A 27,862-nucleotide genomic window follows, 5' to 3' on the forward strand; every position below is an offset into this window, starting at 1 on the left:
TTCAGTGAGCTCTTTAGGACGAGCCATTCTTTCACATGTTTGTGAAGGCAGACTGCATGGCCAGGTGCTTGATGTTATACACCTATGGCAATGGGACTGAATGAAACACATGAATTCAATGATTAAGAGGACTGGTTCCATACTTTTTTTCATATATATGGCTTTATTAAATTACTGGATTATTATTATTATTATTAAAATGCATTCATTTATAGCAGAATTGTAATGTAGCTAATGTTGCAGTCGATGTGGAGCTAATTATGCAATGGCTACATACTGTTGGAAAGTTAGATCTGTTACAACGTATCAGATTTTATAAACAGATAATTTTTGTATGTAAAATGTTAATCTGCAACATAACATCTAACTACAGATGTCAGATAAATGTAGTGTAGTAAAAGTATCATCTTTCTGAAATGTAGTAAAGTGGAAGTATTGAATAGTATAATGTGAAGATAATCAAGTACCTCAAAATTGAACATAAGCACAGTACTTGAATGTACTTTACTTTCTACCACTGCTGGTTTCCCAACTTCTACTACTCTACTCGGCTCTATGAAGGATTTGTGTAAACCTTGATCATCCTAATAGCAGAATATTAAGCAACCATCAGGGGGCAGCATCAGACACACCGAGGAGTTCTGTTTCCACAAGATCATTGGACTTTACAAAAACTATTGATTTATTTCTGCTTTTAGGAATGCTCCTTTTCGTGTACTTGAAACGGACCCTGCATGCTTTGATAGATTGGCTTGTTGGTGTACGAAATAAGATTATCAAAAAACATTCATACTGCAATCAAATAGACCTAACATTTTTTAGACTCAACATTTGTTTCTCAGCATTGGCCAGTTTCCAGCACTTTTTAGTATTTACATTTTCTACGACTACCACCACATTAAAATATTGTAAAAGACAATATTGGGAACTATAGAACTTTTTACTCCCCTACATGTTTGTTTACAGCTATAGTTACTTGTTACTTTGAAAATCAAGATTTTTCATCCAAGACACTATCAGTTTATATAATGTGATGCGTTGTTGCAGATTAAACTGCCCATCACTTGATAAAGTGTAATATAATACTTTGAAAAGTACTATTTATCATTTAGGTACAAGTCTCCAGTGCTATTACTTTAATACTTTAAGCACATTTCATTAATAATACTTCTGTGTATTTAAGTAAAATTTCCAATGCTAGACTTTCACTTGTAACATAAGTAAGTAAAGAATCTGCCTGTTTCACTACTAATGGCAAACCTTGGTCACCTGCTCGTGAACTAGTCAGTAAAAATGCTGTGCACCCAAATACTGTATATTTGGTACCGTCAGTGTGATTTGAGATGAATTGAACAGCCTTACAGCTGTAAGGGGGCATGTGTATGTTCAGGGCTTAATCTTGACGATTGGGTATCCAATGTTGACTAAGCTTGAACATGTTTGTACCACACTGGCCTCAAATAAGTCCGAATCAAATGACAGATATCTTGTGAGGTACATTTGAGAAACAGATGTAGCATTATAAATATATCTAAGTGATGGGGAACTGTTTCTAAAAACAAGACACACAAACACACACATCTCCTTTGAAAACATACAAAAGTTTAATTTAAATATCAGCAGACAGATGATGCCATTCATCATATAGACAGGTCTCTCTGTTTATTTCTTGCATATGGATTAAACTGTTCTTTACAAGAAGGCACAATGGTGAAACCAGAGCAAACTACTCTTCAAATTACAATCTCATCATTTACTGCCCATCTTCATGTCCATCAACATGAAACAAGCTTGCTAATTCCCAGGATTTATTCTTTACTTACATACTCTTATTTTACAAAAGTACTAGTGGCACCCTCGAACATGACATAATACCAGTATTAAAACTGGTATAATCCCTTTCATTTCAATCACCCATGGTACGGTTACAAAGAGATCCACTTTGTTTTCACCCACAAAACCTTCACTTGATGATACAAGACATCACTGTAGTTTTTTGTTTGCATTCACAAAACACACCCATCCAGACCTGGACAGTAGTAGGACAAAAAAGGGAAATCAAGTCAAGCAGCACACTGACTGTCTTGGAAAATTCTCATATCATAGGCACAAAAACCTCAGAAGGTAATCAGCAATATAAAAAGTGCATCAGAAATATCCATTGAGGGACAAACACTTAAGTTCTTCCTCTCAACAGAATACAATTAATACTTAATGGCATTATACAATCACACATGTACTGTGCATTCACAATATAAATCCACCCTGAAGAATTCCTTCACTTGTGGCTTTCATACATTAGAAATACATGCATGTGTGGGGACAACAGAGGTCTTTGGCTCAATTAAACTTTGGGCTTATTATCCCAATAATGAAGTGGTATCTTACATTTGCATTGGTTGTGCGTTTAGCATATGAAAGGATCTTAAAGAGCTTTGGGAGAATTATATGGCAGCATGAGTAAAAGACAGCAAAAGCATAGGCACTTCTCTCAAGTCCTGCGTGTTACCTTCCAGCTCCATCTAGTGGAACTCACCCCACTCTGCACTGATTAGAAAGCCCACACTCGATGCCTTTATTTCAAAATGGAAATAGAAACAACAATGGCACACTTTTTGATGTGGGATTTGGTATAACTGTGTCCGACCGTGATGGTTTCACCTGATTACAGCAGCAAGAAGAGCTGACGATTCTTTAAACGTGAAACCATGCAGAGAACAAAGGTTTCGTTAGCAGACGTGCTCCTGTGTAGAGTTTGCAGTCTTGAGATAATCCAAACCAGGCACTAAGATTGGACCGTGACGGGGTGGGTGGAGGGGTCCAAAGATGCTGGTACAGTTCAGAGCTTCAACAGGGCCCACTCGTCCTTTCACTGGATGTACAGGATGTCACTCTCTTTCAGGCCAAAGCGGGTCTTGTACTTGTCAAAAAGGCCCTGGAGGGACTTGATGTACATTGCATGGTACAGTTCTACCATCTCATCAGTTGGATCCTCAATTTTTGGCACTGTGATTGGCTCCCCAACTATAAACAGAACAAGAGAGGATTAAAACAATGAGCAAACAAACTTTAACTGTAATGAACTGTACTAAAATAGCAAAATATTGTTGACATTTTTAAAGATAACCCTAATCTGTACTTTGAGTCTCTGAATCACTGTCATTAGCAGACAAACTTGCCTATGGTGGTGATCGGCTTGCCATAAGGCACAATGCCCCAGGAGTCCCCAAAGAATAGTCCACATCCATGGAAGAGGCACGGGGCAAAGCCCAAGATCTTCTGTAACTTTCTTTGGAGATATCTCCAGTAGGTCCCCTCCTCAAAGATCACCTGCTTGTAGACATCGTTCTCTCCAAAGGAATACACTGGAACCAGGTCCGACCTGAGGAAACACAGAGGAGGACTCAACAACTGTCCCCTAATGCCAAGACATATGGTTCTAGATTCTAAACATCTAAATCAGCAACAACAGAAAAGAAAAAAAAGGAAAATATAGAAATATATATATATGATATTTGTATTGTTATATTACAGTCGTATCTGTAAATCGACTGGTTTTGAAAACAATGATGGCACTTGAAGTCTCACTTAAAGCATGGTACATCCAAACACCATACATCCATCAGAACTGAATAATTTATATTTAATATACATGTTTCTACCTCACTGCCCACTTTAGTTGCCAGACAAGAACAAAAACACCCAAAAGGAATTTTTTTCATCGTTGTTTTATTCATGCAAAATGATCATTATCATAAATCAGTAGGTCATGATCATAAGCATGTAAGCAGACTGTTATAGTTTACAGTTGTGAAATCACAGACATTTCTCATTTTATTTCTCATTATTCAGCGTTATTGTTGGTGTACAGCCAAGCTTTTGTCTCGCTAGGTAAGCAAGGGTTAATGTAATCAGGAAACTTTCTGGACTGATATTTAGTCTACCTAGATCTGTGGCGGAGCGCAACGTTTATCATTTGAACAGTGGCCCAAACATTTCCAGAGAAGCTTTTGGACCTAGAAAACTTTTAGAACTCGTAGTTTCATTACTGCTCAATATTAATATTTGTGGATGTTTTTCATATTTCTGTCATTAACCAATCATTGCATTAGTAACAGTACAGTAGTTCCTAAACTGTAGAGTTTGTGACCATTTAAAGAAATGCAAAGTCAATCTCATGGCGCCTCATCAAAGGTTACATATTCCTGCGAGCTGTGTGCACATCAAAGAGTGATGTTAACCGCCTCACACTGTTTAATTGGAATGTGTATTCAAGCCATGAAGAAATAAAACAAATCTGCATTTTACAAGCAATAAGAATAGATTTATAGCAACCAGACAATTCACTAAACATATGTAAACATATCTACTTTACTTTCTTGTGCTTTTTGATCAATTTGAGATTAATAACCTTGAAATTGCACTTTTTACTTAATTGTCCTTATAAATCAACTTGAGTCTCATTATTCAACTGGTTTCAACTTAATCTCTGTTCTATAAGCATCAAAACCAAGCAGTAAGAGTTCCAGAAAGTGAACCCAAAGTGACCTCAATTCACAGCCCAGGCTTATTTCAGCTGGAATGCTAACTTAGCTGTTATGAATGAAGTTCCAGGACTGCATGTCTCCTCAAGCTCAAAGCTTCTTTGGACAGGGTGCCCCCTGTGATAAGCCACAGCTATATAATCAGGCTTTTTCGGTTAACAAGACAAACTGGGTCCACTTCCCTTTATAGTAGAGTTTGTTATAGTTATTAATGTATGGTTGAGTCCAATGCTAGCTCACGCAGTCTGACCTGCATCCCGCAAACAGCTCCAAGCTTTACGAGGGACAACACTGCACATTTATAAAAGATTTCTTGATGCTCTCTGTGAGGTCATTTCAACCTTTCTGCGAGTAATAATCTTATAAGTCACTCATTCCAATAAGTCACTACAGCCCTGAGAATGCTGAAATGTTCACGTTCAAATCAGATTTGGTCGAGGCTGTGTTTAGTCGTTTAAAATGCACATGACCTTGTCTGTCTGTGAGTGTTGTGCAGCCAGCTCACCCTTTCTGTAGGGCCAGCCTCACAAAGCCTTTACGGTTCTTCAGGGTGACAGAATTCTTGCCTGGTGCACACTGCAGAGACTCCGCTGCTCCTCCAACAACGATGACCACAGCATTTCCTGTCCCGTTACGTGACAGCAGGTAGTCGATAGAGTTCTTGTTCACTGGACATATACCTGAGAGGAACAAGATAGGGAAAGATGATTACAATTGCAGTAAAGAAGCATCGCACAAGAGGCAAATACACTCACTTGTTAAGTCTGTTTACATCATGCTATTTCTATTAGATCTGGTCAAAAAGAATTAGCTGCAAATATTGTATTCCTCAGTCTTTTTAGACTTTAGCTTTATTGTACTGAACTGCTCTGCGGTCTAGCATTAGGGGTGTCACGATAAACCAGTATAAAAAATGTAAATTGTTTATCCAGCGCCTCTTAAATCATTTCTGTTTCTTTCTGTTCTCACTTTGTTTCTCTCCCCAAACACCCACACACACACATTCATATTTTGAGTGTAATCATTTTCAAAACAACAGACAAAATGCACAATAAACAAAGTTAAAGATGAATTTGACTGATAGCATTATCCTTTATTATATAGTTTGAAAATTATTTTGGCCATGATAATTGCAGTGAAAATCTGATATTGTGACAGCCCTATCTAGCACCTAAGTCCAATTAAACAAATGATGTTAAGCACATTCTGTACATTCTTTTTTCTATATTTATATTCTTCTATATTTGCTCTTATTTTTAATTTATCCTACTGTGTTTATGTTTGCACCATTACACACCAAAGCAAATTCCTTGTATGTGAAAACCTGCAATAAACCAAATTCTGATTCTGATTCTGATGTTCAAAATCTGACCTACTGGTGCTGAAAATAATAACATTGCCTTAAAACAACAGACATTTTGCGGAGATTGTTGCATTACACAGTACAACAAAAAGGTGTCACAAAGAAAATTCTACGAGGACTCTTTACCAAAGAAGCGTTTTGAAACAACATGTACAATGACCTATAGTAACCTCAGAGAGTATGTACAGTATCTATGGGTAAAGCTGAAGAGCAAACAGCCCTTCAGAACAGAACAGCTAAAGCTCTATCAATCAGTGAAATCAGCAGATCCAAGTAAACAGAAGCTGTGCAATAGGACAAAGGTCCACTCTCCTACAGATACTGTTATCAGTGTCAGACTTTTTAAGAACTCAAGCGAGACTCCATAGCTTCTCAAATCATCTCACCTCCAGACATCAGGTAGTCGCGAAGGACGGGCATGCGGAAGTTTCCTGCCAGGGTTGCCAGGGAGGGCTGGATGCCCGGGAATTTCTTGGAGAAGCCTGTAGCCTCGGTCCCAAAGTTGCAGAAAGCACCGAAGCAGAAGATGCCGTGAGGATGGTAGCCAAAGATGTAGTTCCGGCTGGGCAGCAGGTTGTGGGTTTTAATTAGCTGGAGAAGAAAAGCACAAAGAGGAGCAGTGTGAGGTTGATTTCCACACTGCTAGACCAGGAACATCTGATAGGAAAAATGTCATGTTACCGACCAATGTGGCTAAAAGACTTGAGAACAGAATCTGCGTGCAATTCCATATTAAACACTTTTTATACACAATATAAATGACAGTATATTCTAATCTCAGGTTTAGTGATTCACCCCTTTCCTGCCTGCTTGAATTTATTCCTTATGAATTATTATTTTTGTTTGTTTTGTGTAAAGCTCTTTGTAACATTGTTTAGCAGATGTGCCTTACAAATAAACTTATTATTATTATTATTATTATTATTATTATTATTATTATTATTATTATTATTATTATTATTATTATAATAATAATAATATTTAGTTATTTAGTTAGTTGACAATAAATCAACATACTTTACCATTATATACCAACAGGAAATAATGTCGCTGCTACTAACGATTCTTTTCATTATTGATTAATCTGCAGATTATTTTCTTTATTCATCAATCACTTGGACAATAAAATGTAAAACATTAGTGAAACATGTTTATCACAGTTTCAAACAGAAAAGAAGCAAATCTTCATATTTGGACTGTTTGTCTTTTACTTTTAATTGAAAAATGACATAAATGATAAAGCGATTATCAATATACAGTAGCTGCCAATCAATCAAAACTAAATAAAAATGTATGTCATAGATTAAGCAAATGTACTCAGTACCATAACAGGTAACTTTCATACACACAATATCAGTATTGTGGTGACCCATAGATTCTTAGAAAAAGCGTGTAGTATGAATTTGGTACACAGCTTATGTTTTAGTAGAACTAACACATCCTTATCAGCTGGAACCCAACATGACTCATATAACATGAGTCATAAAACATTGACCCACTATATACGGTGTACATGTACATTGTAAGGGACGCAATAAAGTACAACTTTAAAGATTCAGCATTATTCTAACCTCTTGGTTTCATGTTGAACTTGTAAAATTGCAGAATCAGTTAAGAAACCTTAACTGTGATTTGCACTGTAGACTTGGATTCATCACAATGTGTACACAAAGCTAGTCAAACACAAACGTTGCATAACCACATTAGCAAAGAGATCACATTCAAGATCTCCATAGTACCGCAGGTCTCCGGCTGGCTGGTACGGCAGATGTAAAGCGATTAAGGACAAAGGGAGACGTGCACAGCATTTACCACCTTATATAGTTTGAGGAGACAGTAAAGAGATGGAGGCGAGATTCACTGGTTACTGTATGAAAACACTAATATACAGATATACAGAAGTGTCTTTTTCTCTAGTGTTCATGTAACAGTCACTGCAGACGTCTTCAGCCCTCACTCTGATTTTAAGGCTGCTTTGGACTTTGACAGTATGGCTTCCAGCTCATGTATAAGTCATATGTTTATGGAAGATTGAGAACACTACAATCAATTGATGCCCGTGCAGATATAATCCGTTGGTTTGTTTTAGCTATGTTGCAAGATTCATTGTATGTTTTCTCTTAAATTCAATTGTTCTTCTCAGTTTCTTTTTACTTTTGGAGAGTTTACATAAGGGTTACTCAAAGTTATTAGTGTCAATATACTGAGTTCATTTCTATCTTTCAAATATTTGTAATGTTATTTTCTGACTGATGACATACATGATTTGAGTAAGCTCAAGGTCAACCCAATTTCTAGTCCTCTCATTGGATGATTGGTTGATAATGGCAGCTCCTGCGTGTGTTTATGGAGGACTCATGTTGCTGATGAAATACCTGATGATAAATAAATATGTCAGCAGTAAGCGGACAGTGTGAGGGAGTTCTTCTTAGATTTACACTTTCAACTACATACTACGGGCATATTACAAAAAGCTCAAAGTTTTTGACAGCAGTAAAACATGTATGTCTTGCAGCAACATTGAGAAAATGTAATGGTAAGATGGCATCAAGTGAACCTCATTAACCCACAGAGACAAATAGCTACATAGAACACAGTGTGCTGATCAATGAGATGAACAAAGTTCAGCTGCAAAGAGTCGGCTTCCCATTCCTCCCCCTGGAGTGATACAGCCCACTTTTCTTTTCACACTCTGAACAGTAGACACGCTTATCAACACCTGGGCTGAGTGGCCATGACGGGACTTTATACACTGAGACATAGTCAGTACTCCATGCTTTAAGTAAGGAATTGATGGAATAAAACAAGCTATGTGAAAGTCTGTGTTTCATCAGCATTCTGAGGTGTGAGGAGAAATACATCAGGTTTTAAACAAGCATCTTTTTTACATGGATCAGCTTTGTTTTACGGATAAAAGATGTGAGAGTGATTTTGCAAGTGAATTGTCTGCAACAATGAATTGATCAATTGTTTTGTCTATAAAGTGCCACAACATATTGCAAAATGTCCATCATATTATCCCTGTGTCCGAGGAGACATAATGTACCCCACAGATATTGAGTTTACAACGATATAAAACAGAAAATCATCTTATTAGAGTAGCTGGAACCAGAGAATAATTGATGCCTTTGCTTAGAAAATTATAAAAATGTTAAATCAATAAACAAAATAGTTGCAGATTAATTTTGTGACGATCCTCTAATATATTCATTAACTAATTGTTGCAGCTCTAATCTGTACAAAAGAGATGATTCAAAAAAATCCCATGACAACTGACTGAATCATGTGGGACACGCATCCTTCGTTTAAATACACTCCACCCATGACTTGTGGTTCTTCAGTGACTCTTGAGTCATGCACAGCTACAGTACAGTGCCTCTCCTTGCATGCACTGTGTGTGTGGATGTGCGAGTGGCTAACGATGCAGTGGGAAACACCTAAGGGCAAAACAAGCTTAGCACTGCTCCTCAGCCTATCAGTTGGGACAAAGTCTAAAACTCCCAACCAACGTCAAGCAGTCATCATAATCAACATGGGACAAGGGACGGCATGGAGCCGACAGCTGATACCCGATTCACCCCTGATAAGCTTATCTATAATGTCAAACCTGTGCATGACTGGAAATTGATGAACTGGCTAAATCATACAATACTGACTATCATAAGCAAGAGGTAGAAGAACCTTTTGTGTGACAGCACAAAATACACAAATGTTTTAATGCTTCATTCCCGACATCTTCATACCTCTAGTGTTCTCGAGTTTTCAAGGTTGGTGTTTGATAAAAAAAGCAATGGTGCACCAATACACTGACAAAGTCACCTACCCTGACTGGGAAGTAGTCTCGGAAATATGTCCACACTGTCCAGTTTCTCACCCAAGAGGACCTCCTGCCACCTGAGGAGATCATCACTTGATTAGAAATCACTTCACTACATGAAAACTGCAGCTGCAACCAACAATTATTTTCATTAGCAATTAATATGTATTAATTAATTAATATTTAGTTTATAAGATGTCAGACTTTTTTTTTTTAATACTATCCAGAGCCCAGGTACCCTCTTCAAAATGCTTGTTTTATGTCTACAAAAATAGTTTCCAGTTATTAACAACATAACACTAATCCTCACCCTTCAGAAGATGACTATACGTTTGATAATGGAGTAATAGCTTAACAATTAATTATGCTATTACTCAGTTCTACAATGACATGTAAATACAACAACAGTGTAAACTGTACTTTGGCAGAGCCCTGAGCTTTAAGGTAAATGCTCACGTCAGCATGCTAACATACTAATGCAGACACTCATGTTTACAATGTTTACCATCTTAGTTCGGCTTGTTAGCATTTTATTATTTGTTCATTTGCACTAAACACAAAGTACAGTTCGTTCACACTATTCTTTTTAACCGTTTATCGATCTGTGTAATATTTTGACACAAAAATGCATCATCCAAAGACATTTTTCAGTAAAATCAGACCAGTAGCTCCTGTTACATCATGCCTATACATCTTTTGAAATGTCATCATCATCACCCACAGACAAGTATTGTTTCCTCACATGGGGATTAAAGCTGGACTATTATGCAACAGTGATTTTTGATGTCTTTAATGCCTTGCCTTGTTTCGGGGTGTTCCAGTCGACGATGAGCCAGGCGGTGTAAATGGCAGCAATAAGCCAGCAGTCAGTGCAGAACATGTAGATCAGCAGCACAGTGCAGGCAGCACCTAGAGGGAGAGAGGAGAGACTGCAATCACGCATTTCAATCGGAATGTCATTCTTACAGATAACCTAAAGATTATAGGCTAAACTAAAGGCTAAAATATTCTGGTAAAGGCTGAGAGCATAATCAGGATTCAGAAACAAGCCTCCTTCTCATGAGACTCATGAGACTACAAGCTAAATCTTCTAGGTTTCTTTGCTTTCCTACGGCTTAAGTTAAATGCGCCCGTACACAAACACACTCAACTCACCCAAAGCTAAAAAGCTGAGGACCCACTGCAGCACAGAGATGACCTGCAGATGTTTTTCCATCTTGGATCTGCAGGGCCAAAAAGCCACAGACAGGTCCTGCAGGGCAGAGAGGATGCTGGAGCCAGTGCCTGGAGAAGAAAGATGAGACAAGAGTTATATCAAAACTGTCAAACTCTCCTTTGGGTCGATTACTGAAGACATAGTAACAGAAGAATAAACAGATGAGGAAGAGAAGCATTGAAAATGCGGTTAATACACTCCGAGCAGTAATACTTTTCGAGTCCAACGGTGGACATCAAACAAACAAAGACATTAATTATTTCCTTAAAGACTGTGTGAAACAACACAACCAAGCAGCCCCACATCAACACACATTAACTACTCACCAACTATCTTCAGTCACCAGCCAATGCAAATGAAACCATGCAGCTATATGTGTGCGAGGTTGGAGCATGAAGTAACGGACACATTAAGAGTGTCTAAGGCAAGTCAAGTGCACACTACTGAGAGCCAATAAGAAGAAGATCATCCCTCCAGGAAAACACGGTCATCTAATCCCATCTGTACACACTGAAAATAACCCACTGGGCTGCTGCTGGTGTTACCTAGTAAACTATGATGCTTTGACGGTTTAAAGGCTATCACCGCTTGAATGTGTGCAAGTGACTGATGAGGAGAGACAGAGAATCTGTCAGGATACAATTAGTGACCAGGTCATGGCTGAATTAGCCCACTTACAGTGTGTGTGCTCTCTGAGTCCTGCTGTGAGCCAGATCAAACTGGTCACCAGACAGAGGTACACACACTATCATGACCTGCAGATGCAGGAAAAGTTCACACTTTTTTTAAGTCTGTCTTATAACAATACTGACAAACCCAGATGTACATTAAGAGTTATTTGTTACTGTAATTGTTTCAACTATCCATACTGGGCGTGCAGAGAAAGCCATGTCAATGTAAGTGATACAATCCAAATCCAAAGTATTTTTACTACTTCAGCAGAAAAGCCTTTACAGTTAGAACTCCATCCAAGAAATCCCTTATTCAAATGTTGGACATCCACAAATAATTCCTCATTTAGTCTAAATGATTAAATATTATACAACTGCAGAGAAATGCAAGAACGGGTTGCACATAAAACCTCTGTATTTGTTGGTACCCGAATTCAAAGCAGTAGCAATAACAGGCATAAAGCGCAAATCGACATAATATGCATACATCATACATCTCCTATAGTACCTCCTATGCATGCAGTGTCTTTGTAGCACATAACAGTGATCAAATTACATTTTATTGGCGTGTGGTGTGTGTCATGTCACTCTGACCCCTTCCAGGAACGACCCCTCTGTGTGCTTGCTCGCTGTAGCCCGTTACACTTCTCAAACCAGAAAGGGTCTTACCTTTGAGGACGCCAGAGTACGCAGCAAGAATAGTCTTCATAGCTCAGGCTTCTAGGATGGAGAGGGTGCCCGACAACGAAAAACTCAGATGTTTGCTTGCTGGCTGTCAGGAGGATAAAAGTCCAACCCTACAGCTCCTCAGACACGGCTGCCTTCAACTGCAGCACACTGAAGCACCGAGCCGGCATTTAATCAGTGCGGGGAGGAGCCACAGAGACGCAGACAAGACAGAAAAGTGTATTAACAATAATAATAATAATGTGCCAAGGAGCCTGAGCGTGAGGTGTGCTGTCTGTCCTGCAACACGTAAGCCTGCAGGTGGGGAACAATGTTGCTGCTGGGCCTCCCACTCTCTATTTATCGGGGCAGTCACATGGGTCAACTGTGGAAAACATCGAGCTTGTTGTGACCATTGCTCCTGCCTCACCTCTTCTCAGGTGTAAGTCAGAATCTTTGGTTTGGATGAGACAGATGTGTTTTTTTCTTAAAAAAATGTTGAACGTGCTATAACAAGTGTTTCACTTAACATTAAGAATACTGCACGTGTCATATTCTGTAAAACTTTATTTGCTATGAGAACAATATAAAAACATAATGATATGGTTATTTGGATTGCCACGAGTGTTTTCTTTGTCATTCTTTTTATTGTGATTTGTATGTCACATGGTTGTTCTGCTTTAAAAAATGTTAAAACTTTCCCATTCTTTTCTATAGGGATTTTTTTTTTTACTGTACAATTTATAATATCCTATGCTATTTCATTTTTTTACTGTACAGATTGCATCATTTGTAGTCTTGCACAATACAAGCCACAGCTGCCCACCTGATAGACTCAGATTGCACAATGTTCAGTGCCAGTGTAACAAATGAGACTCTCTTCTGTGCTAGGCTGGCTACTGTATATTAAAGCAACACTAATTGATTGATGCATCTCTTACAGTCAGTCGTGCACTCGTGACTTCAGTATGGGCAGCTGTGGTTTGAATTGTGAATGTCTAAACACACTGTTGAGATCTGTTCAAGCTACTAGGTAAGTCCTGCTCTATGTGGCTTCTAACAGAGACTGTGTCTGGCAGCTGGCACTGCACACAAACTCACTCTACCAGGACCTGCTGAAGGTGGAGAGAGAACTAATGTATGGCTGCTGGCAAATGGCTGAAGATGTTTTAAAAGAGGTTTTGTCAGTGGTGTAAGAAGAACTCAGATATTTTACTCACATAAAAGTACCAATACCACAATGTAAAAATACTCCACTTCAAGTAAGTCCTGCATGTAATATCCTCCTTAAACAAAAGTACAGAATAATATAATGGACCACCACTCGGCTTGTGGTACTAAAAGCGGCAAAACAAGTCATTCAAAAACTCAAAAGTAATATCTCTTCATCATGACCCAATTATTTAATGTTGATGTTTGTTGTGAGCTGTTTCATATAGGAACTATTTTCTTACTACCGAACCGTATCACCGCGCAGAAGGAAGCGTGCATCTGCTCAGCTAGCTAACATTACAGCTCGCATTGTCATGAGCACAAGCGTCTCCTTCTGAGAGGTGATACGGTAAAGAAAATAGTTCCTACATGAAACTGCTGACAACAAGGTCTGTGGATTATCTTGAGTGTACCGGGTCATTCATTCTGTAAAGAGACATTGCTGTTGGGTTTTCCGAATGTATTTTTTGGTGCTCTGAGCACCACAAGCCGAGTTCCATCTAGTTCCATTATATTATATTATTATATATTATATCATCTCTACGGCTGATATCTCCAACACTCGGCAACTCACACCACAACAAGGGATAAATAGCGCTCCAGGTAAAAGGGAAATCTGTGTATTTTTGATTTTGCAATGAACTGTCCTGTTAAGTATCAAAAGAAGTTTTTTGAAATATTGGATTATTATTTAAATTAAACCATCTTGATTTGATGGAACAACTCATAGTCCCAAATATGACAAAGGACCCGAACCAGACACTGCTTAGTGCTTGAGTAATCCACAGAAACACAAATCATGCTGACTCAAAAAGAGTGAGTACCCCCCCCCCCCCCAGGCTATCACTTTATATAATTCAATATTATACCCACTCTTTACTGGAGAAATCTTTGCACTTTGTATCAAATGAAGTTCATCCAAAACTGATAGCACATATCTAGTGGGACCAGGCCCAAGAATCATAACTGCTTTTGGCTGAAATCAGTCATACAGTCCTTGACATGAGCTGATGTTGAGAAATGTACATTTGTTATATAATCATGCAATTTACATCATAGTCTCAGCAACCCACCTCTAATATCCCTCACGCCAAGTCGGGTTCTAACGGCTATGTTGGCATTGATTGTTCTTTATAGTCCAATTTTGTCATGATGTGGACGAGTTCAAGTTTAGTTTTAGTTTAGTTTATTCCCGGCACATAAATTATTTTGTGTTATGCAATACCTCAAAATAATATCCCCTGTTTACACATGTTGTTTTTGTGTTCCATCTTCTTATATAATTCATGCTGTGTATAGCATACTGTATATGAAGAGCAGATACCAAATCATCTATAGATATGACTTTATTACCATCCAAGCTTCCTGTCTGTATTTGTTTACTTACAGACTTAATAAGCATCTTTTGTATCCTAACATAACTTTTCCTTTGTTTAAACTTTGTGCTTTAAAAAAACAATCATGCCACTGTTGTATATATAATATATATATATATATATATATATATATATATATATATATAAATATATATATATATATATTCTAATTACTTGGGAGAGCGGAACCTTTGTTTTTCTAGAAGAAGAAAAAAAGCCAAGATAAGATATGACCCAAAGGACTCTGCAAACACAAGCCTTTGATTATTTTGTACCTTGAACACTGTCTTCAAAATAAGTCAATAATGTTATTAACATGACCTCACTCACTCCACGCCGAGAGGAATCTGAGACCAAACAATCATCAACTGTGGAGCAGAACAAATGTGACACATGAATAGACTCCCCATCATCATGACGCTCTTACAGTAATATCAATAACGTCTGTGTCTAAAACACAAATCCTACTCCATTGATCATTATTATATTTTGTGTGTCACTGTGTATTACATTATTGGTTGTATATGTATATATATATATATATATATATATATATATATATATATATGTATATTGATTTAGTCATATTACGATTGCAGCTCTGCAGGATATGAAATGTTATGATATATGAAACTAATGTGTCTGTTCTGATTACGACTGTCAATCTGTCATTGAATCAGCTCATCTTTTGATGACAGTTGATACATGAAAATAGTGTGTTTACTCCATGAAAGTCTTTTCTTTTGCTTCTGTTCCTTTACGGGTTGATCAGTCTTGTCCTCACACAGCACCACACACTTACTGTATCACTGGTTTACTGATAACTGCTGTTTTTTTGTAATTATAATATTTTCCTAATTATTTGTCTCTTTTCATCAAAGTACAGCAGTAAGCATTTTTCTCTTAGTCAGCAATTTAATCAGCACACACACACACACACACACACACACACACACACACACACACGCACGCACATACACACACACACACACACACACACACACACACACACACACACATACGCACGCGCACAAACCTCGACCAGACTGTGTTGAAAGGATCGGGGCATTGTCCAATCTGCCAGTAATTTCATTTGGAAATATCAGAACTGTGCCCTCTGATATAGAAAGTGTCTGCCAAAGTTCACAGACAGTCTTCTCATTTGGAAACCTGAGATTAGAACAAATAAAACAATAAACGAGACACGCATCGATGTTCACTGAGCAGGTTTTATAATACCGTGCAGCAGACTCAATGCATGTCATGTCATCTTAGTCAGTGATAAACATAAATGTAATAATAAATTATATAATACATTGTAATAATTATTCAAATAATAAACGGAATAGCTCAACATTTTGTAAAATGCACTTGCAGAAGAGTTGAGTTGATGATTAGCTTATTTAACCATAAAAACTAGGAAGCCTGGTTCTGTCCAAACGTTGATCTGTTCACCAGCACCTCTGAAGCTCTCAAATTGGCAAATTATATCTTGTTCGTTGAATTTATACTTCGTAAAGTTGACAAGCTGTGGTTTTTACGGGGGGTTACGTGCCAGACTATTTCTTGACTGGGTAGCTGTGACTTTCCAGAATCTCTCCCAGGGTAGCTACAGGTTCTGCTACCCGCATTTATCTTCATTTTTTGGGCATTCCTCTAATCTTTGTGTTTTTTATGAAATACTGAATAATTTGACCCATTTTGGTCATAGTTATTGAAATGAAACCATGAGAGAAATTTAGAGCGGAAATGTCTTTTTGATGGGACAGTTAACAACTCATGTGACATGTGACCCCAGCTGTTGTCTGTAAGGGTTTACAAGCCAAAACTGTTGGTAAGCACTGGTTTAATTTTCAAATGTTTTCAGGTGTTTTTTTTTTAATTTAATGTATTAAATGTTTTGTTTTGTTTTTTAATGTTTTTTAATCTAAATCTGAAAAGTAAGTTGTAACTTTAGCTGAGAAATAAATATAATGTAGTAAAAAGTACAATATTTGACACAAAGTAACAGAAAATAGAAACACTCAAGTAAAGTACAAGTATCTCAAATTGCACTAGTGTAAATGTACTTAGTTACTTTCCAACACTGCAAAGTGGAACTATTCTTTTAATGTTTCAAAGGCATATTATAGAAACAAAAGAACAAAAATTCAGTAGAGAGATGTATATAATGTTTATTTTCCCTGTGTATAGCATTTGGGTACATAACAAATCCTGAAATTATTGCTGTTTTATGACAGTGTCTCCAAATGATGTTGCAACCCAAATTCACCCTATGACTCTGTTTGAGAAAGTGTCAGGTCTTGCACAAAGTCCAGAACCCCAGACAGATGCCACCACTGGGAGATGGTGAGGAAAACGTGACGTTCCCTCTGAACCATTTCCCACTGAACAGCGACAACTGTCTGAATGAACAGCCAGATCTCAGTTATGGATACGTAAGCATTTCTATTTTGCTTTTCTCTCATGGGGTCCTTGAGTCCTCTCTTATATAAAGGGACACGGTACTGTGTCTTGTTGCAGAACCAACAGTTCATTTATCTTTACTTAACAGGACAGTTGAGAGCAAAAAGGTTTACAGAGCCCATCAATTAACTCAGCCTGCAGCACCAGATCTTTACAAATAGAAACGCATTTAAATCCACTCCATTATCAGTCCAGTTCAGACAAAGTTCAGTGTTATGTCCTTGTCCACTCCATAGTTGCCTTTGTGCTCCTCAAACAGATTGCTGAGTTCGTCCATGTAGAGCTGGTGGAGGGCATCAAGCTCCTCGGCCGTTGGCTTCTCATTCCTCTCCACCCGAATTGGCCTTCCAACTGCAGGGAGGTGACAAGGTGAAGTACAGTACACAAGGAGTCTGTGTACAGTGTGTGATAGGGTCTGTTTGATGCTATTGGAGGACTGATTAAAACATGATGGCTTTAAGACTGCACGCCAACCGGTTCAATCTGTTACTCACGTTCACGTGCCAACTCAATGACATGTTTCTGCCAAAATCAACTGCTGGTTGGGAAATACATGAACACCATAGCTCAGATTTATGCGTGCCAGACAAAGCCTCTCTGCTTAACCCTTGTGTTGTCCTCGGATCATTCTGACCCCAAATGAAATCTATTGCCATCAAAATGTTTTTTATTCATCAAATGGTCTGAAAATAATATGGGTTGTTCAATACTATGCTCTTCACGATTAAAATAAATGTTAAGGAATTTTATTGAATTCTGTTTTTTTTATTGAATTTAATAACTGTTGTCCTCTGGGGTCAAGCAATGGTCAAGACAACAAAAAACAAACGGGCCTTTTCTCACAGATGTTGGGACCCCAGAGGACAAAAGGTGTATGGCAATCGGTAGGACAACACAAGGCTTAAACCTGGACCCTATTTTCCCAAGTTTTTGTGTCTAAGTGACTAATGGGAACAACCATTTTTAAAATATGTCCATTATTGAGGAGGGTGCTGCAGCCGGAAGCCACTTAACGGGCTTTTATCTTTAGGATCCTTTCCATAATATTGTCAGACACTTATAATAACAATCTGAGCCTGTCAGTGGCAAAAACAAGCACTTTTACTGTCAGTACATTGACAGTGTGCAATTGCCGATATGATTACATTGTAGCCCGTTAATACTAGATCTGATCATGATGAAACTGCCTGCTGCAGCATTCATGCTCAATACTGGACCGATTTCAAACTGTGTTGTCCCCATTAGTCACTTCAACATAAAAACATGGGAAAATAGGGTGCAGGTTGAAGAAAAAACATACTGCAGGGGATGTGACACATAATCTATAGATTACACTGTAATCTATAGATTATGGGTCAATTCCTGTATGTTCCCAGTTCCCAGTATCTTTTTCACATGATTACAGCAATCAGTGCAGAAGGAAGCTAACTGCTTACTGTAACCTGCTGCATGTACTGCACCAACCTGCAAAGCCAACTCACCTACTGTATTGATGGGTCTTCTGTAGGGTAGGAGACCAAAGGAGTACTGGAAAATGCCACGTGCATGGAAGAGGGGCATTGAGATACCCATGATGCTTTGCAGCCGCTCCTGTGTACATCGCAGCCAAGTTCCTCTTTGGTTTTCCACTTGATCAAATAAGTCATTTTCTCCAAAGGAGAAGACTGGCACCAGATGAGCACTAAAAGATAAAGATTTTATTGAAAAGGTTAAATAATTGATCTGATTTAGTCTAATCTAGTGTTTTACTTCTGTTTCCTGTTCTAAATCTAAAATGAATTTATAACGGGCTATGTGCTTTTCCAGGAAATTCCATGTGAGGGACTTGAATAAGCCTCTGTTTCAAACGGCCACGCTCAAGCTGCAAGAAACCTAAAATGAATGGATGTGCAGAATCCTCCCACAAGCCATAAGACCTTGGAGAATTAGCTCTATTTAACAGAAAGTTTGCCTCACTCCCCCAGAGCTCTCTACTCTTACCCACGCTCCATCGCCATTTTGATGAAGCCTTTCTTCTTAGCCAATAGTACATTGTAGGTCCCAGGGTGGGCATCAAGGGCCTCTGGGGCCCCACCAACTGCTATCACAACAGCATTGCCACCGCCTTTTTTGCAGAGCAGATAGCTTGCACTCTCTTTGTCCGAAGGAATAAGACCTGCAGTGTTGTAACAGACAATAAGAAGTGATCAAAATAAGTCAGATCATACCATGATTGCTATAAAATATATCTATTAAGTACCAACTCTGTCTGTGTACACTGAGAAATCTGTTTGAGTGTGACTCAAATGCCTCTGGCCCTCACCTGCAGACATGATGTAGTCTCTGAAAAATGGGGATCTGAACCAAAGGGGCAACATGAGCAGGTAGCTGGTGAGGCCAGGAAACAGCTCATTGAAGCCTGTCGCAGAGGTACAGAAGTTGGTAAAGGCTCCTGCCACCAGCACGCCATGGGGATGGAAGCCCAGGACATAGTTGTGCCTGGGATCCAGATCAGCTGTCTTCACCAACTGGGTGAAGAAAAGACAAAAATGTTGTGAAATGGATGCATTAACGTCACCCCATTTCTGTACCTAAATATTGATTCATAACCATGTAGCTAATCATGTAGAATATTTTATTTTGGATCATCTGATTCTTCCTAAAATATCTGTGTTGGCCCAACATGCCTGCAACACACACATGTGCCTCCATCTCCACACTCTGAACCCTCTACTCATCCCTCCTGTGTGCAAAAACATTTAGAGCATTTAGAGCAGCCTGCTGTCAGACACACTTCCCCTTACATATATATATATATATATATATATATATATATATATAGGTACTTGGACATTTTCTTGTGTATTTTCATTGGAACCTACTTTACTTCTACTCCACTACACTTCAGAGGGAAATATAAGTGGTACAATCTGCAGCAATGGATCAATACAGTATAGGTCACTTCACTTCTACTGCAAAAAACACACACACCGCTAAAGAAGTCAGTGTGTGCAGAGGGACATGTAGCCTACAGTGTACCTTTCCATCCTGTCTGTGAAGTTCTGTTGTTCCTGTATATGTACTGTATATACACTGACATTATTTACGTCTACAATATTCCTCTACACAAGTGATTTACTGTTGTAATACTATAATATTGTTGGGCTATCAAAATGCATTAGAACCAGAGATATCATCTTTTTTGTTGCATACATTCTTCTTACTAGTCAAAACCTGGTGCCTACATTACCCCCAATACAACTGGACCACCGCCAGTTAAATGCTAATAGTAGTTCATGTAGCCTCGACCTGCTAGCCTGCAGCAGAGATGAGCAGTGTGCTGCAGAGGTCTGGCAAACTGAACTTCTTTCTGAATCTACACCCCCAGATTATTTTATTTTATAATTTGTAGTATTTAGCCTGTACTGACGCTGACATCAGATTTCACACAGCTTCCTCTGGAGCAACTCAAGGCTTTATACAACTTTCCCCTCATATGCAGTCGTACTCCAAAACACCTGAAAACAAACCATAATGTCAGAAAATCTGTGGATTTAGCCTTAAATATTTTATACGTTTTGTAGTTTTTGATTGGGAAATTGTTAATTGGAGCATTTGTGCACTAATCGAGGTGGTAAGTCTTCAAATCTATATAAAAGTTGAACTCTGCTGGTGTTGACTTTCTAACACCCTGGAATAGTACCATACTCACTTGGTTTGTATCTGGGAAGGATCTCCAAAGAGATCAATGTTTACGATATTTTAATTTGGCAGGTAAAGTGTTGCACAACCCTTCGGGCGTGTTATCAATCCTTGAAGTTGAGTAATATTTCTCTGTATTGTCAGAAGTGATGGTTCTTGATCATCCACTGTAAAAGATAAGATATCTCACCTGTGGAGCGTTGTTTGCGTGCCTCTACTAGTCCAGAGTAGGGAGGAGATAGTGAGAGGCACTAAAGGTCACTATCAAGAGTCAAGAGTCGTGTGCTGTCGTTTGTTTTGCAGCAAGTTTTGTGCTCACTTGTAAAAAAACAAAAACAAACCTGCTTTCCTCACTCTTTGTATCTGTGTGTGACATTAGTATTCCAAGGCCCCATTGTTCTAATGGCACCATTCACAGCCGTTATCAGGGAGCCATGCAATCTACCAGGAAGGGATTTCATACACTTTGATTCTATTTTTACTTTTTTTTCATGTGATCTTTTATTTCTTTTCCCTCCTTTCAATGATCTAATTATAATAAGAAATCTCCCAGCACTGATATAGTAGTAGTGTATCGGTCAAACATGTTGTTGTAGCTGATCACATGTAGAATGTAAAGGATCAGATTAATCGTGTTTGTACTGTGAGGCAAGTCATTATATCGGACCTTCACAAAGCTGCGGTATTGTTTTGTATCCACTGTGCTTGCGTTGTGTGTACCTGCTGCTGGTGGCCTCTAGATCGAACTGAAAAGTGAATTTATAATTTGTCCACTGAACTGTCCACTCGTGATCAATCACAGAGCACTCCGACAAGTGTCACCATCATCTGTGCTGCTATTATCCCTGCCAAGGACTTGTAGTCAGGGACATTTGGGGCAAAAGGCCAAAGAATAAGTTACTACTTTTTGGTGTAGATTTGGATCTAGATACTCTCAGCTCTAAAAAAAAATGTAATTAAAAAGGTTGTCGAACCTTTTGGAAATTAGGCTTATTCTCTTTTTGCATATAATTAGATGAGAAAATTGATCCCACGCTCCTTGGCAGACATATGGGCCCTGTTTGTCCTTTAGTTATGAATTGTTAGTACGTCCTGTTCAAATGTGTTGTGTCATTCCCTTGCAAGTGAGCACACATCAGCTGGTGAGCAGTTAGCCTGAGCTGATGATGGTGCTATTAGAGACGGTGGGTGAAGACACACCAATGAAACTAATTACAAGACACTGCTTCTCTTCAACCTTACATTGACTCCTTGTTTCAGACTTAATGTGGCATACAGTCAGATGATACGTGATTCACTTAGAACTCGATACGTGAGATTGTGGGCAAACCAACCATTCTCATTCTTGGAATTTATTTTTAATGTTTATGTTTAGTCACTGAAATAAGTAGAACTTATTTTATTTTGTCTGATATACATTCACACAAGAACTCTCACCTTAGTTGCCAAAATACAGACTCTGATTAGTGCCTTTATTTACAGCGTTATAACGCATGTAAATAGGGACTTTTATTAGCATGTCTTCCCGATTCTCTCTACTCAAAATGTACAGTATTCTGAAACCACCTAAAGGGGAAACAATGATCAAAAACATTTCAGACATCATGGGACTGCTTCAGAGCCTGAATTTAACTGTGACACACTGGGTGCAGGGGTGGACAGAATAACATGAACAGTAACACCTATCTAATGTAATTCAATACAAATGTTCAACAAAAAGCTTATAATGCTTTATTTTAATCAAAATGATGTCAGAAAGGTGTTGATTTTCCTCTCTTGCAGTGTGTTGCATTAAAATATTCAGTTGTGACACTATTTGTTTCATCTCATTAATATTTTCTTTGCAAACTTTGAGACACTACAGGCGTAGTTTTCATGAACTGGTCCACTCGGGGATTTTGGATCTTCTTTCAAATGAGTAAAACATTTAAAAAGTAATCAACTGGGGAAGTTTCATGGTGATACATATTAGTTAAGAATGTTTACCCTATTCACTTTTATTGTTTTGCCAAAATGTTTGTATTTTTACACTACATATGTTTAAAGGCAGTTTCCAGTTTCATTCCTCAATCCACTAGATTCTAAAAGAGTTAGACAGGGGTTTGATCTTAGATTATTCATAGCCTGATTTTATAACATTATATTCTTCAGAAAATGGTGAAAATAGATTTTATTTATAGAGATATCTGAAAATATTGGCACATATTTAATAAGAAAATGCCTCATTTAAACATGACATTTGAGAAAACTTGCCTTAATGTAAGTAATCACCCGGGGAAGTTTCATCATCTAGATCTAGTAGCTAATTACTATTTTTCATTTACCTGTTTCCCCTTAAGACAGCATTGTTGTTATTAATTTCTGATTTTATTGTTCCTGTTTTTATAGTATTATCACTTCTGTACCAGTCTTCTCCTGACATTGTATTATTATATGGTGCTGTGTTTATGGTGCTCGCTGCTGTAACTGTCTTATCATTATTGATCACCTTGTCTTGGCTTTTATTGTTATACATTTTTAACGTTGTATTGCTCATATACTTTCCCCCTCTTTTCATTTTTCCCAAAGATGTAATAATTGGCTATTAAGCCATTTTTTTATACATTTATATAATTAAGTAGCCTACGACAATGATGATAGTACTAGTAGTAGTAGTAGTAGAGTTAGTAGTAGTAGTAGTAGTACTAGTAGTAGTAGTGTTAGTTCTACTACTAGTAGTAGTAGTAGTAGTGTTAGTACTAGTAGTAGTAGTAGTAGTAGTAGTAGTAGTAGAAGTAGTAGTAGTGTTAGTACTAGTAGTAGTGTTAGTACTAGTAGTAGTAGTAGTAGTAGTAGTAGTAGTAGTAGTAGAAGTAGTAGTAGTGTTAGTACTAGTAGTAGTAGTAGTAGTAGTAGTAGAAGTAGTAGTAGTGTTAGTAATAGTAGTAGTAGAAGTAGTAGTAGTGTTAGTACTAGTAATAGTAGTAGTAGTAGTAGTACTAGTAGTAGTAGTAGAAGTAGTAGTAGTGTTAGTAATAGTACTAGTAGTAGTAGTAGTGTTAGTACTAGTAATAGTAGTAGTAGTAGTAGTAGTAGTAGTACTAGTAGTAGTAGTAGTGTTATTACTAGTACTAGTAGTAGTAGTAGTGTTAGTAGTAGTAGTAGTAGTAGTAGTAGTAGTAGTAGTGTTAGTACTAGTAGTAGTAGTAGTAGTAGTAGTAGTAATAGTAGTGTTAGTACTAGTAGTAGTAGTAGTAGTAGTAGTAGTAGTGTTAGTACTAGTAGTAGTAGTAGTAGTAGTGTTAGTAGTAGTAGTAGTAGTAGTAGTAGTAGTGTTAGTAGTAGTAGTAGTAGTAGTAGTAGTAGTAGTAGTAGTGTTAGTAGTAGTAGTAGTAGTAGTAGTAGTAGTAGTAGTAGTGTTAGTACTAGTAATAGTAGTAGTAGTAGTAGTGTTAGTACTAGTAGTAGTAGTAGTAGTAGTAGTAGTAGTAGTAGTAGTAGTGTAGTAGTAGTAGTAGTAGTAGTAGTAGTAGTGTTAGTACTAGTAATAGTAGTAGTAGTAGTAGTGTTAGTACTAGTAGTAGTAGTAGTAGTAGTAGTAGTAGTAGTAGTAGTAGTAGTAGTAGTAGTAGTAGTGTTAGTAGTAGTAGTAGTGTTAGCATTTAAAAATCAGAACAGAAACAGAAAAAAATAATAATTATAAACTCACATTTCCTTTTCCTAAAAATTAAATTAAATCTGCCATTGAATTTATGTTGTTATTGTTGTCGTATTCTGTGTTATCAGCACAGTCCAAAGTGTAAGTTGTGCCGAGAGACATGTAATGTAGTGGATGTCCACAGCAGTTCTGTTCTCTGTGAATTATACACATGACGTGCTCTCTTTTCACGGTTAAAAAAAGGCAAACCCAACATCCAACGCTACCTTTGATTTGTATATAAAATACTGGGCTTTCATGATTAAAAGCTAGTAATGAAATGTCTTTCAAATCATATGTATGCAATACTCATGTATGACCACAAGAGGGACACAACAGGCTGCAAGAGAGAAGAGTGTATCAGTCAGGAATAGTTGAGAGTGTTTGTAATGTCACTGTTAACTTTACTGAAAGTCAACTTGTCTCTCCGTGCAAACAAATGTCCTAAATCAAACCTAAAAAGTAAGTAAGTTTTGAAGAAACCTGTGCAGCATTGATAATCACTTCTCTACCTGGATCAATGTACAAGAACGCAAATGTAGTGTCGCAGAGCGAGATGTTCTGGTGTCCTATTCTCTGACTTGCAGAGGTAAAGCACACCCCACCTTACATGGACTTTCGGGCTGCTTAATGGGGGGTATGTGGATATACAGTATACGCGATTGAAATGTAGGCCTTGTACAGCGACACCTAAAAAGCCATCTCTCACCTTGATGGGGAAGTAATCCCTCATGTATTTCCACATTTTGAGGCCACACAAGAAGGGCACCCTGTGGCCCCCACGTGCTGGAGAGTCATAGTCAAAGTACCACCAGATGGTGTACAGCACGCTGATCAGCCAGTAGCGAGTGAAGAGCAGGTAAAGGAACAGGAAGATGCAGGTGGGTGCTGAGGAGAGAGGGGAGGAGGGGCATGAGCAGCAGCAATAACATACAGTACTGTAAGTGCATTGTATGTGCATTCTGATCTGATGTAAAACCCCTACTGAATGGTTAAGATCATGTGTTTAGCTGGAATTAGCCATGTTATGAATAGCTGACGTCTGCGCTGCATCAATAGCATTCAGCTCTGCTTGAGAGGACATCAAGTGGTCTTGGTGGTTACTGATAGGAGAGCCATGCTGTGGCAGAATGTACTAATACTTTACTATGATGTAACGTTTTGATTTATAGCTCTAGTTTCTCTGGACGCACACAGTCATCAGTGTTGCAATTGCCAAACATCCTTTCAACAAAATCTATACCTTTAATTGATTGTGTCAGGTAAGGGTCTGGATACCAGTGATGAGATAATCTGCATTTGATAAAAAAGACTGTGCTTGAATAAGAAGGTTGAGCTGAGAATCCCCTCTCTCTGCCTAGGATCTGCTGCCATTAGAACGAAAAATTGCAAAAGTTGGTCTCTCTTAGTGAATTTAAGTGATTGTAACACCTGAACACCACGTGCTGGATCACTTTGTATGATACTGTAAGGCAGATTATCCACTTTATGTAATTAATAGTGGCTTTAACAATCAATTCCAATGAAAACCTTTGTAACATGACAGGGCTGTGGGGGTTTGTCAGAAAAATGGTAGATATTCAACATCTTTCTTTCAGATGTAGGTGGACACGATAATTAGGATGCCGACATATGAAATGGCAACTGTTTTGAAAAATATACAATATAACCTGAGGTCTGTCGAGAGGGCAAACTCTCTTCTGGCTATCCAGCAGGTCACGTCTCATGTGACAACAGTTCTCTAACACTCATATTCACCTTTACTTCACCAACACGCAGCAGGGGTGCCCACACTTTTTTGGCTTGTGAGCTCCTTTTAAAATGACCAGGTCAAAATGATCTACCTGTACTAAACAATGCTAAATATATGTATTTATATATGTACTGAATATACTTTAAATATACAATATATGTTGGCGTACCTTGCTACACTGCATGAACCCTTATGGCACAATACAATTCATTACATTTCTGGTCACTACCTTACTCTGATGACTTGCACTGAATAGAGTCAGCCAGGTTTGCATAGTAACAGTAACTGCAGGCAGCCAGCCTCAAGCAGGCTTCCAGATGATCATCCGTCATGGTGGATGGTACTTGGACTTGATCATCTTCATGTGGGAAAAGGCTGACTCGTATAAATAAGTAGAGCCAAATAATGCAGTCAAGGAGGGAGCACATTTCCTCATGTTTGGTCATTTTCCTCTGTGAGTATGTTCCAAAACTGTCCATGAGCCCTGGACTTCAGCTGAATGTCAGCCTGTCAGCATCTCATCCTTCACTGCAGATGAGTTCATGTGAAACAGGGTGGCCATTTCTGATGCGAGTGAATCAACTTCAATATCTTCCCTAAATGGGAAGCACATAAATGTAGCAATTGGCTTGAGTAAAACAAAGTCTTGAAACCGTTTGTCAAAGTCTAACAGACAATTTTCAATCTGCTCTGTGTAGCACGCACTGTCAGGTTGCGCACGCGTCTTCCCTTGGGTCTCTAGCTTTAATGCCAGGTTTTAAAAGTTCCCCAAATCATGACGCTGCAGATTTGAGGACAGAAGTTGCACTTTACGTTTGAAAGCATTAACTGAGCTGATCATGTTGACCACGGTTTTGTCTTTTCCTTGCAGCTCTAAATTAAGTTCATTCAACATATTGGTCAGATCGGTTAAAATGTCCAGCAGCCACTGATGGTCATTAAGTTGCTTGTATTCTGCATTTGTATTGACAAGGAGAAACTCCCTTACCTCCGGACAGAGCTCTAGAAACCTCTGCAGGAATTTCCCCCTGGGGTAGATTTTAGGCTATCATCTAAAAACAGTTTATTTCTTCTTCTTTTTTGAACGGTGCGCAATCTACCCGCACTACACCGGCGATCGACCTTTTAGGCACCCCTGCTGTAAAGAAACAACGTCTAACTGTAGATGTATAGTTAATGAACAGTGGCATGCCATCAGTATCATTTCCTGGTGTTTCCAGTTGACACACATATAAACATGCACACTCACCCAGGGCAATGAAGGAGAAGACCCATTGCAACACCGCAGCCGTCTGCAGTCTTCTCTGCAGGGGCATTTTTAAGGGGGCAAAATCAATCTTCATGTTTTCCACGAGAGAAGAGGGACAAACCGAGGAGCTGCAGCCGGTGGCGAAGAAGGTCAGCGAGTGAAGTGGGTCCAA

General features: G+C 38.3%; 2 protein-coding genes across 2 annotated transcripts; both read right to left on the reverse strand.

Annotated features, from left to right (window-relative positions):
* Positions 1–1,593: 1,593 nt before the first annotated feature.
* On the reverse strand, positions 1,594–12,432 carry dgat2 (diacylglycerol O-acyltransferase 2). The gene is made up of 8 exons (XM_029448291.1): positions 12,281–12,432; positions 10,880–11,008; positions 10,526–10,633; positions 9,731–9,801; positions 6,294–6,498; positions 5,050–5,224; positions 3,180–3,382; positions 1,594–3,024 (listed from the first exon to the last, which is right to left on the reverse strand). The coding sequence occupies exons 1-8, from the start codon at positions 12,318–12,320 to the stop codon at positions 2,870–2,872; spliced, it is 1,086 nt and encodes a 361-aa protein (XP_029304151.1). The 5' UTR covers positions 12,321–12,432; the 3' UTR covers positions 1,594–2,869.
* A 4,621-nt stretch (positions 12,433–17,053) lies between these two features.
* mogat2 (monoacylglycerol O-acyltransferase 2) lies at positions 17,054–27,784 on the reverse strand. Its single transcript, XM_029448457.1, has 6 exons — positions 27,691–27,784; positions 25,398–25,576; positions 19,634–19,838; positions 19,312–19,486; positions 18,813–19,012; positions 17,054–17,682 (listed from the first exon to the last, which is right to left on the reverse strand). Exons 1-6 carry the CDS (start codon positions 27,782–27,784, stop codon positions 17,528–17,530), a joined length of 1,008 nt encoding a protein of 335 aa, XP_029304317.1. The 3' UTR covers positions 17,054–17,527.
* Positions 27,785–27,862: the final 78 nt, after the last annotated feature.

Source organism: Cottoperca gobio, chromosome 14 (assembly GCF_900634415.1).
Source record: "Cottoperca gobio chromosome 14, fCotGob3.1, whole genome shotgun sequence".
Taxonomy (NCBI): domain Eukaryota; kingdom Metazoa; phylum Chordata; class Actinopteri; order Perciformes; family Bovichtidae; genus Cottoperca; species Cottoperca gobio.

Bases quoted from the DNA above. Each gene is read 5' to 3' on its own strand.
- dgat2 (XM_029448291.1), bottom strand. From the start codon at position 12,320: ATGAAGACTATTCTTGCTGCGTACTCTGGCGTCCTCAAAG. The intron at 10,634-10,879 runs GTGAGTTGAGTG...CTCTCCCTCTAG, and splicing joins CCTCAGCTTTTTAGCTTTGG to GTGCTGCCTGCACTGTGCTG. The intron at 3,383-5,049 runs GTGAGCTGGCTG...GTGTTTCCTCAG, and splicing joins AGGCTGGCCCTACAGAAAGG to GTCGGACCTGGTTCCAGTGT.
- mogat2 (XM_029448457.1), bottom strand. From the start codon at position 27,784: ATGAAGATTGATTTTGCCCCCTTAAAAATGCCCCTGCAGAGAAGACTG. The intron at 19,487-19,633 runs GTGAGGGCCAGA...ACAACACTGCAG, and splicing joins AGACTACATCATGTCTGCAG to GTCTTATTCCTTCGGACAAA. The intron at 19,013-19,311 runs GTAAGAGTAGAG...TTTATCTTTTAG, and splicing joins AAAATGGCGATGGAGCGTGG to TGCTCATCTGGTGCCAGTCT.